The sequence below is a fragment of the Nannobrachium achirus genome (genome assembly GCF_963921795.1).
Source record: "Nannobrachium achirus genome assembly, chromosome: 3".
In the NCBI taxonomy this organism is placed as follows: Eukaryota; Metazoa; Chordata; class Actinopteri; order Myctophiformes; family Myctophidae; genus Nannobrachium; species Nannobrachium achirus.
Genome location: NC_137812.1, coordinates 33,701,852 through 33,713,884, shown reverse-complemented (window position 1 = coordinate 33,713,884; position 12,033 = coordinate 33,701,852). Strand labels below are relative to the sequence as shown.

General features: G+C 38.8%; 1 protein-coding gene across 1 annotated transcript; it reads right to left on the bottom strand.

Annotated features, from left to right (window-relative positions):
- Nucleotides 1-4,201: 4,201 nt before the first annotated feature.
- On the bottom strand, nucleotides 4,202-10,005 carry LOC308282191 (up-regulator of cell proliferation-like; the record flags this gene model as incomplete). The annotated part of the gene is made up of 2 exons (XM_080722536.1): nucleotides 9,892-10,005; nucleotides 4,202-8,760 (listed from the first exon to the last, which is right to left on the bottom strand). The coding sequence occupies exon 2, from the start codon at nucleotides 8,747-8,749 to the stop codon at nucleotides 4,202-4,204; it is 4,548 nt and encodes a 1,515-aa protein (XP_080578662.1). The 5' UTR covers nucleotides 8,750-8,760; nucleotides 9,892-10,005.
- Nucleotides 10,006-12,033: the final 2,028 nt, after the last annotated feature.

Here is a 12,033-nt window from a genome sequence, read left to right as displayed (position 1 = left end):
CTGTCACACCATATGATTTATACTGTATTTAACTACAGATATAACAACAAATAACAAAGTTCCATGTTTCTTTTGTACATTTAAACATTTGTTTTAAACATTTTTACATAAAATGTAATTTAGCTTCATTCAGTGATACTTCAAATTCATCAGACAGAGCAGAAACCCCTTCACAGAAACCTTAACATATTGTTTCAATCTAAACAATATTTTCTCTTTGTCTTAAACTATACATTCCATTTTCTTTTGTCAGCTGGAAAATGACAAGTGCTGAGAGAACGAGAAAGTACAGGGAGAAACTAAACAATGACCCAGCAAGGAGAGAGGAGCCAAAGGGGCGAGACTGCATTTTCTACGAAGAGCAGGAGGTTGTATAGCAGAACCGCAACAAGGCAGCCGGTTTGCTACCCTCACCAAATACGACTGGCTGATGTACAATACAGTCTAAATGTATAATCTAATCTGATCTAATACTTTTGTACTTTCACTCACTGGACTGGACAGTGGACAGTGTTAAGGTAGGACCCGAGACAAAACTAGCGAAAATAGCTGATCTACAAGCTCTCAACACGTTGTGCTGCGAGAGCTTGTAGATCAGCTATTTTCGGAGTTGCGCAACCCAGCACTCTTTAGCTAGTGGAGATGTGGTGTAATGTCATGATTCCTAATTACATTTGTTCAACACAAAAAAATGCTGTGTTCAAGTTCAGGAGACTTCGGAAAAAAGCAATTTACCTGAATGCTGAGTTCTGTTTCCACTAATTGGTGTTAATAAAATGTTGCCTTCAATGCCTTGGCTCCAAGTGTGGCTATGCGCCTTATTGTCCCTTTAGGATCCTTCTGCCGTGGGCCGGCAGAAGACTTAGGTGTGCGTAGCATTCCTGTGCACATCCTCATCATCCATCTACTACTACAATTCTTTCTTATCCCATGTTAAAGCCCTACAATAATATCCTGTTCAGAAATATTAAGGCCATGTTATCCTGGGTAATTGTTTAATCAATCAGTAAAGTTCAGTACTCACTAATAGGTAGGTTAAAACACAGTTTGCTTTGACACATGAAGATATGATCATACGGTGTGACACTAAATCATTTGGTGTGACATTCCAAATAGTGAGAAATCATACCTTTATTAATGATTAAACCCAAAAAATGTTTATGGATTACATAGAGAATATTATCAGGAAGAGTCACAAATATTTGTGTAATTTTAGAGAAAGTTTTGACAGAATACATTTAAAATATGTTGTAAGATCATGAACATGGGCCTCACACAGAGTGTCGATTATGAAAAAAATATACAGATATAATTAATTTTCAAAAAACTATAGTGGATCACTGGTTAGTTATGATAAAGGACTTTGATAAAGTGAGTAACTTAAGAAAGATGTACTCCATTTTCATTTTATGAACAATTATTTTCATGTCACACCATATGACGATTTTAGGCACAAGTACAACAAACTGCTGAATAAAGTCTGATTCCAATAAAATATCTAAAAACAAAATGTATTTCCATAAGGTTGAGAGTGAGTAGAACAAAAGTAAATAACTTTTATGCCTGCAATTTAAAGTTTTTTTAAAAACACATTTTTTGGGGCGTCACGTCACTGACCCATATATATATATATTATATATATTATATATATATATATATATATATATTATATATATATATATATATATTATATGATATTGGATATCTAAATACGGTATATTTTACAAATGGGGTGGCATACATTTATGCTTTTAATAACATTTAATGCCTGTGATAGCCAGTCATTTGGCGATGTACAAAATATTTACAGTACCGTGCAATGCATGTAGATGCAGCTCAATGACCTTATGGTTTGAATGTCTGCCCTGAGACTGGGAGGTCGGGGATCCCCGGCCGGGTCATACCAAAGACAAAGAAAATGGGACCCAGTGCCTCCCTGCTTGGTATACTCAGCATGTGACATACTAGTGTCATGTCCAGGGAGTGTGCTTGTACATCAAGCTGCCTCATGCTATAAGGAAACAGGAGATGGGCTCCTGCCCTATGCATGTTAAAATCTCATATACTTTATACATTATATCAGACAATTTCCCAAAGCATACATTCATTTGTAATGCTTATACATTAAAAGGAAGAAAAACTGTCAATTTAACGTTGAGATTAGTTTTAGGTGCCCAACTTTTCTATTTTAACCAGTTATCATAACATAAATGCTTGTCTGTCATGTGTCACAAACCAAACAAACCTTTAAAATCGGATTAACAAATGTTGAATATTCAGTTATGTTGATAGCGAGGCTTGCCCATACCAATATCAAATATTGAAAAAAGAAACATAACATTGTCTGGGGAGATTACAAAAGCCAGAGTATACATTAAAATGACCACAAAGTGAAATACCCCTTTAGGGCACGGTCACACCGGAATAATATTCTACCTATAACATTCAATGATCTCACCTATAATATTCTACCTACAGTATAACACTCAATGATGATGTGCCCCATGGTCTGGGGCCTTAGAGTTTTTTCGTGCTAATCAGTCTAAAAGCGCCACATTTTGCACAGATGTATCCCAGGGCATTCTCTAATGATTTAGCTAGGGCGCCCGAGTCAGCGACCTTCGGCGTCGTCACAGAGGCCAAAATACAGGAGGAAAATACCCTGAAATAAATCTGCTTTAAGTAGGATGTGAGGGGTCTAACTAGGGGTTTGTCATGATTCTGAATCCATTGCAAGCATTTGTTTTGCACAAAATACATTCCTTGGGCTATAAATAGCCCCGCAAAACACCCACAAAACGATGGTTTAGCGATGAGTCATCACTTTTCACAGTTTTGTGGGCCCTACGGCCTCCAACTACCAGCTAAGCATCAGAAGATGTTTCACTACAACAGAGTGGATTCTGCCAATGCATTTCAATGGGAATGCAGTGGATCTTTGGAGAAATCCGCAGATTTCTCCAAATTCCACTCCATTCCTATTGAAACGCATTGGCGGAATCCACTCTCATAGGTAGAATTCCTATGCAAACTTCTAATAAATAAAGTCTTCAATCAATCAATCAATCAATCAATATCATTCCGGTGTGACCGTGCCCTTAATTTAATGAACACAATCTTGTATTAGTGGTTTTACAGAATTATCTTGCCATACTTACGGTATGATGATCATCATACCTGATGATATCAAAACCATATAGACCACTATATCATTGTATCACCCATTTGCATTCAATCATCACTGGAAAAAATTGCATGTGTCCATATTATAATCGCTTCACTAAACTGATAGTCTGAAAAGAGAGGTGTGGAGAATTAGATGAATATTCAAATATTTTATTATGACCATTTATTACTCACAGAATTGTGGCAGGTGTACGGTATAAAACATTTAAGAAATAAATGGTATACATATACTGTAGATACAGCAGAACAAAAGTTAAATATTTACAAAATATCCATTTATTACTCAATACAATTTGAAAAACAAAACAAACTGAATGTTCAAGGTGGTACAGGTATGAGTAGTAAGGTAGTCTTAGTAGGGAAGTCCAGATATCATCATTTAAGTAGAGGGACTAATTCGTAGAGGCCATAGTGGTAGGACATATTTAAAAAGGCTTCATTGCTTGGCTAGTTCAGTGTATTAAACACCAACATGTTTTGGTAACACTGGCCTTCATCAGAGAAAACATAATGAACACATACACAGGTGGTATAAATGGGGTTACAGCTCAATGGGTTTAGCTACAAAATATTTACTTTCAATGATATTGTCATCTGCCCCACCTCCACCCTTTCCATTTCACCTCAACATGGTCTACTCTAGATACAACCACCAAATGTCTTAATTTTCGACTCAACTGTAAGAATTACCACCTGGGCTTCGTGGTTGGAAATGGAGAATATTCTTAAGGAGATTCTTTGAATGGATTTCTATCTCGATCGGTAGCGCAGCTGCAGACATCAGTGGTTTGAGTTTTACCATATCTACCTTCTTCGGTATAGCGATGCAGTAGCTAAACCTAGTATATTTCATTGGATGAACGATCTGAAAAGTACTCCTCCTTCTTTTCATCACTTAGATATGTAGAATGTATTCATCCTTAGTTTAAAAAAAAAAAACGTGGACAGTAGATACCACTGAATGTCTGTTCATTGACCCTAAATGCCCATGAAAAAAGCCTATTAAAAAAAGAAATTATGATTTCATGCTGAGGGTTTTCTTTAGGCTAGTCAATGCATCAATGTAGTCTATGCCTCTCCAGCTGTCAGGGATTTTAGCTGGAAGTGCACCACAGTCCTTAGCTATTTTGTCATTGAATTTGAGCATCACATACTTCCAGTAGTCTGTGGCCTCTGTGGAACCTGTAGCAAAATTCCATTTGTTGTAGAGTGTATGGGAGTCCCTTGACTGACTACTTGTTAGACTGACAGTTGATGTTTTCACCCCAGAGAAGGAGCATGTTTCTGTCTCCAACATCTTTGAGTCTCTGATGCCATTGAGGCCTTGAGGGCGGTGAGCAGAGGAAAAGTGTTCACTATGAATTCTCCTTCCAGCTTCACACGGAGCACTGCAGAAGGGACATTGTTCTCTGCAGCCAAAAAGTTGGTTTAACAACTGAGGTTTGAATAGTAGATGTCTTAATCTCTTTCTGATGTCTACCCTCTTGTCGAATTCATCTGAGAGTAATCGCTCCATTTCAGTCACATGTTCTGTCATAGAGAGAGATAACTGATCTTTGCATGCCATGTCCAGAATCATGATGGAATCGAGAGCATTCTTCGGGAAGTGAAGCTTCTCCCCAAGTTCTTTGCAAAGAGACTGAAAGAAGGATTGCACATCCCTGGCCGTGTTTGGTGACTGTCTGACCTTTGAAATGGCAGTTGTGATCATTTTGACTATCTCAGTGAGATGTTTCTTTTCAAACTTCTTCAGGCAGGGATTCTCCAAAAGCTTCCCCTCGAGTTGCTCCACAAGCCAAGTCTTTAAGAACCTCTCATAGTTATGTATGTATTGCTTGTATTTCTTGTAGTCTTGTTTGTCAAGAAGCTGTTTTAAAATAGAGTACTTGAGTACTCCTTGTTGTTGGCTGAAATCCTCTGACCCTGCATTAATCAACAATTCCTTTACAACATCAGGTGCAGTTCTCTTGGTCACATAATCTTTTACAGCTGGCTGCAAACACAGCTTGACAAAGTCTCTTGCTTTCTTCTGGCACTGGTCTCTGCCATTGAACCTGCCCATGAAGTCCTCAAAGTAATTCTTCTTCCATGTCTGAAGCAACAACTGTGGGTTGTTTTTTGCAACAAAATCATTATGCATCTTCTGAAATTCAACAGCTGCAATGCCACAGATGTGCTGTTTGAGACCTATTTCTGTTTCTTCATTGAGTTCAAGTTTCTTTTGTTGTTGGAATGATTTATCAATCATCTTTAACAAGTCTTGGATATGGGATTCAGAATAGTCACCTTCCTTTTCCACAGTCTCTGTTATGAAGGCATTACATTCATCGATGATCCCATCACAAAAGTCTTGCTGTTTTTTCCTGTGATAGTCCGAATCTCGATGCTTCATAAAACCACCAGCCTTCTCCCGCCAGCCACCAGACTCCACAACAAATGCCTTTCTCGCACATTTCTCCAAAGTCACTTCATCTACCCGACTGTTGATGTTATAGTGGCTGGATAGATTGTCCCTCAATGTGGCAGATACCTCCTGGAGAACATCTCGCATTTGGAGTTCTTCGGAGTTGATCTCACAATCAGAAACAGCTTTATTCCAAACATTTTCAAACTCTTGTTTGAGCGTTACATCTGAAAAAGCTGATTGATTGTTCATGTAATGACTCAGAAACTCCAGGATCTTCTTTTCAAGTAAATAGGCCTGTGAACCTTTAATGTTGTCGGCTTCATGCTCCACTTCTTTGCTTTTAAATGATTTCTGCAATTTGCTTCTCACTTTTCCTTCAGTGTCTTGTCTCAGTTCTCTGGCCATCAAGGAAAACTCCTCCCTAAACATCTGAATGAAACTGGCACGACTATCTTGCTTTTTAAGGTATTTGTCAAGGTTTTCTAAGATTTCCTTTTCTGACAATTCAAGCAACTCTTTTGCACGCCTCAGCATATCCTGTTGCACTGAAATTGTATCTGTTTTGTTGGAAGCGCTGAACTGTTTTTCACAATTCTCCACCCATGTGTCAATCTTTGAGTTGAATGCCCATTCCCAACTTTTGAATGCAGTGCTCAGACAAGTCCTGAAACTGAAGGAATTGTTATTTTTAACTGAATCCCATAGTGTTTTTGTCAACTTCAGAAAATCTGTTACATCTTCTGTTTTCTGGCATCTCTGGATGTCTTGAATCAATTTCTTCTTAAATTCGTAGACAGCTTCACTATATCCAATACTAACTGGAGCCATTGGTGGGAGTCCATACCAGAGCCCTGGTATATAACTGCAGCTGGTATCTAAGTCAAAATCCATCACATCTGTGAACTTGGTGATGGTGTCATTGTTTTCCATTTTGGCAGCTGCCACAGTCATTTCATCCAACTGTTCCAGCAACTTCTTCCTCTCTCTTATGTTGCCATCTGTAGATATAAGTGGGACATTCTGATGCACAAAATGGCACTTTGGTTTCTTCACAACCTCTCTCATCCCAAGGAAAGTGCGAACCACAATCTGCAACATGTCCTTCATCTCTGCAAAGGCCTCCATCGTCATGTTGATAACTGTGATGTCACTGAGTCCCACCACCAAGGTTGCCAGTTCATTGTCATGTTCATGACTCTCGTTTTGTTCAGCCAGCTCTGGGGCCTTTAGTCCCTCTGTGTCAATGATCAGGACAAAGTCACATTTCAGCTCCTCTCTGACTTCTTTGTTGACTTTGATCAGCTGCATGAAGGCACCTCGTGTGCATCTTCCACTGCTAACAGCAAACTGAGCACCAAACATGGTATTAAGGAGCGTGGATTTCCCTGTGCCTTGGACCCCTAACACTGTAACTACCTTGATCTTGCTGTTTGATTTCACATGCGAATGAAGACATGTAAGTACATCTGTTATCCACTTGAGCGGGATGTCCGAAGCATCTCCATCTACAAGTTCAATTGGGTGACCTTCCAGCAGCATCTCTGCATATAGTAGAGGAAGTCTTTTGATTTGTGTCTTTTGAGGACAGTTTTCTAAGACAGAGTGTTCTGAATTGTAGAACTCATACAGTTGGCCCAGTTCACGGAGAAAATGCTCGAGCCCCAAAGAGCATTCCGATATTTTTTGGTCCAAGCCGGAAATGTCTTTTTCCTGGCAAAGATCTTTGTACTGTGCCTTCAAATCCAACAGGTTCTGTCGAGATAAGTTGTCTAGGTTGATTTTCATCCATTTCAGAAAATATGATCTTTCTGTGTTTGATCCTAATATTGCACTGATGAAGCATTCCATTGTGTCTGTAATTTTGAAACATTTCCGTGTCTTCCTCAGTTCCTCTTCCCTTGTCTTTAGAGAGCTTATATCTTGGTATCCAGCTTTGCGTTTTTCTTTATCTATAAGGGAGAGCTCCCTCAAGATTCCTTGTAACGGTAGATGTTCCTCTTTGAAATTCACTGTGTCTTTCGTTATTCTTCTGGTGATTTCATCTGCTAGCCATTTGGCTTTCCTACACTCTTCACTGGCCTCATCTACCAGTATCCCATGGTGTTGAGCAACATTAGCCATGTCTTCGATTGTCACAATATTTGGATTGTTATCTGTGATGTTATTAACAGATGAGATCAGGATATTCACAAAGTTTGCGTCGTGTTGCTTTTTCTTGACGATCATTTTGATTGACTTGCTGCTATCATCAAATGAGGGCCGTCCTCTTATGGAGTTTCCGAAAGCATTTCTCTCTCCACTCATAACAACAAAATACTGTGTTCTTTCGTTTTTTCCTTTCAGGGCACTTAGGGCGGCCACATAATCATCACTGAAAATGTAAACTGCAGCTGATGTCTTACAGAGAAAGGAGAACTGTTTGTCAAAGGACCTAATGTCTCCCCTTAGGTTTGCCACAGCCACAGGTTTATGAAAGACGTCTATGGTTTTGTTCCCACACGGGAGGAACCAGCTGATTTCAACTAGACCATCTGATATCTTTCTGGAGGCATCATCACAATCCATGTCACGATGGACAAATGCATTGTTAAGCATCTTGTTCAAAATCTGATACTTGCCTAAGCTGTCCTTTCCTAGACTTACAAAGGAAACTAATGGGATTTTAGAGGCCACAAGACTTTCCTCAACAAATGACTCAGACGATGTGCATGGTTTGAACTTCTTAACAAGTTCTCGCATTGGCCAAAGCATTAGCGTAGTTTCTTTTGTATCGCAGTTTGGCAGTAGGAGAGGAACAGCAAATTGACACATTGCCATTTTCTGGACCATCTCCTGTTGCAGAGCACTATCTGAGCACAGAAACAGTGCAGTTGTGAGATCCAGTGGGTTGATAGCATTGGCTTTGTTGCTCTCAGATTCTATTTTGTCACCACTGCCTAGCTCAAAAATGTAGTTGTCTTCTTCTGATGTTACACATCTAACACTCCTAGCATCTACATTTGCTATCATGAGTTTCTTTAAAAATGCCCCTGGAAGTGATTGCATTGAATGAAGTGGCTCATCTGATGTAGTATTGTGGTTTATCTCAAGAACACTACTTAATTTGAGTTTGAGCTCATAATGTTCTTTCAGTCCTGCACTGGATAACAACCCCATAAGACAGGATTCTGTGAAAAGACAAAGAGAGAATGTATAAAAAGACAGCCTTTAAAGCTGATATACATTTAGCTTTCTGCTGATGTGAGCAGATAGTTGGTGATTGCTTATTTTAAACAATGCTCCCTAAATAAATAGCTTCTGTGACACTTCTAGGGGTCGGAGTCTGCCTCCAAAATGTTTCTTTTATCTGTGAAAAGCTCTATCATCGGTACCAATCAGGGTGCCTCTCTTTTGGATTGGTTAGACCTGTATGTCAATCAATTGACAGATAACAGAATAGTTTTGGAGGCACACTGCGGCCTCTAGAAGTGTCACAGAGACTATTATTTCTTTAGGGAACATTGCTAGATGAATATAATAAAATAAAACTAGAAAGAAGCAATTCTGGGAAATTGCAAGTGTGGTTGCACACGTGAGTCGCGAGGAATCCACTGGGAACTGAATTCCGTCTTACTATTTATATTATATATTGTGATGTCATGTGAAGTATGACAACACAATTTCACCAAAGTTGCACGCTGTGTTTAGTTCAAAACTGACCAATTCTGCAAACTTTGGAATCTTAGCCAATCAGGATGGAATATGAGAAAATGTGGATCACATGACTGTAGAGATCTGTCTTCCGATTGCGTGAGTTTTGGACAAAACCTGAAGGACTACTGAAGGACTACTGTCAAAAAGTTTTGAAAAACTCACACTCATAGTGGTGCTAGAACAGGCCGATGTGAAAAATGTGGGGCAGAGGTTCTGACAGTTTGGCAGTGACCGGGCCAACGGCACCAAAGATTAGTGGATGGACGGATGGACACACACCAACGGACAGACGGACAGCGGGCAAAACATAGTCTCGGCCATGCCTTTCGGCCTGGCGGGGACAAAAATAAAAATAAGCAATCACAAAAAATATCTGCTTATGTCAGCAGAAAACTACCCGTATCAGCTTTAGGGATACCATATACAGTTGTTAATTTATTTATTTAGGCTGGAAAGTTCCAAAATATATATATATATATGTATATATATATATATATATATATATATATATATATATATATATATATATATATATATATATATATATATATAGCATATACTGTACAACTATAATAATGCATAGTATTGTAATGCAGAATTCTTACTTGTGCTTATGGTTTTAGACACAGGTGCACTCTCGTCCCCATCTGGCAGCACAGTTGAGACACTGATATTGTATTCAGTGTCAGGTTCTAGCTCAGAGAGTGTTCTGCTACAGCTTTCAGTGTATATAGTCTTGGGCTCTGCGTTAGGGATGCCATAGGAAATGACAAAATGCTGTTGGATTTGGTCCATTCTGGGAGCCTTGGTCCATCTCAGGGTTACAGAGTTTGAATTCAGATGGTCAACAATCAAGTCTTTTGGGGCTGGGATCTCTAGATAAAAAATAGAACAAATATAGTAAAAGCAGCAAGCACTTTCTATTTATAATAACACAGATGACTAGATTATGCATTAAGGGACCATAACGGTGGTTTGGTATCTCTAACCCATTGTCTGCAGCTCACAGTATTGTCTAATTGATATTAGGCGACTGCCTCTATTTTCCATTAGTGTTTTTTCTTAGTTTTGACTTTGTATTATTCTGTTCTTAAAAAGTGCCATATGCTGTAGAAATAAAGTAATATGTGGCCAAAACTAGACAATGGCATGTATTGACACCACACCGGCATGGTCCTTTAAAGGTTGATGTACAACATATCAGATTAAACCTTTACTTACCTGTGAAGTAAGAATCCGTCAACCAGACACTTTTAACTTTGTTTGCTTCTGTGGCCACAGCAAAGTCATATTTTCTTCCTAATTTAAGCTCATTGATTTCAATTTGGCACTTATTTTTGATCTTTAAACTTTTTTGCTCTTCGTCACATTTCCAGACTATTCTGTACTGCTTAGGCCCATCCAGTCCCTTAGGAGGTTCCCAGGTAAGGTTCACACTGCCTGTTTTCAGCGGCAGGATCTTGAACCAACCAGGAGGGGGCAGCACTGGTGAAGGGGATTTCAGACAACATGACACATTAACATCATAGCAGTCATCATAACCATAACCTATTCAAGTGTATCACACAACAAACAGAACAGAACAATATGTAAAGTTGAATTCCAATTGAGAGTCAAATGTATGCAGCATTGCTTGGCAATATTATGGAGATATTCAGAATATCTGCTCAGAAAGATTAGGATCAATACTTACCGGTACCATCATCCAGTCTGGCTGAGCTTTGGTATTGCCCTCCACCTGAAGCCTATGGCAGCATAATGAGAACAGGCGGTCATAATCATTATTGTGATAGGTAGACACATTTGTAATGACAAAACATGTTTAAATACTTATTGCCAATTCAACCTGTTGATGTATACTACTGTACACAATATTTTTTAATGATTTACATTTGTACCTGTACCTGATTATAGACCAAGTCATGTCCTTTGTGAGTTGTTTGTGAGCAAACACCACAGATCTCTATGCGGTCAGTCTTGCAGTAGTATTCTAGAGGTATGTGATAATGCAGGCAGCGTTTATCATCCACCTCTCTGGTTACATCCGCCAGTTTATGTCTCTGTAGAGCAGGATTGCTGTAGTGTGGTTTTACATCAATCTCACACAAGGAGAGATTGCAGGTCAGACAGATCTTCACAGCTTTGTTGTCTGAACATATGGCACACGTGACCTCTTTTGTCCTGTAGTTTGTAGAAAAAATATTTAACTTTGTTTTTATTAAATTGTATTTGTGTGGTTTGAGCTAAATAGCTTTTCTTTTCTTACTGAGTGTCATGTCTTGTGTGTGTACAACATAAACAGCTGTAAAGGTCGGGATAGGATGTACTGCTTACCCTTTGTCTTGTGGAAATGGACTCGCATCTGATTGATCTGAACATACAGATAACCTAGAGGGTAAGTAAATGTATTTATATAGCACCTCTCAGGCTCTCACATACAGTGAAAAAAGAAAAAAGAAAGGCAAAACAAAGGTAATTAAAAAAGACCGTTTAAAATAGTAGCATTTTGAGGTTGTTTTTAAAATTTTCAACAGAGGCTGCATCTCTCAAGGCTTGCGAAAGAGCATTCCAAAGTTTAGGGGCTACAGCTTGAAAGGCCCTGACATCTTTGGTTTTTAAGGTAGACCAGAATGACATTTTAAGAGTATAAATAACACAAAACACTGAGAGCAAATGATGCCAAGTTTCTTACTGTTCAAGATTGGGAAAGGGATCTCTTTGACACAAATCCACAGGGTAATTGAATC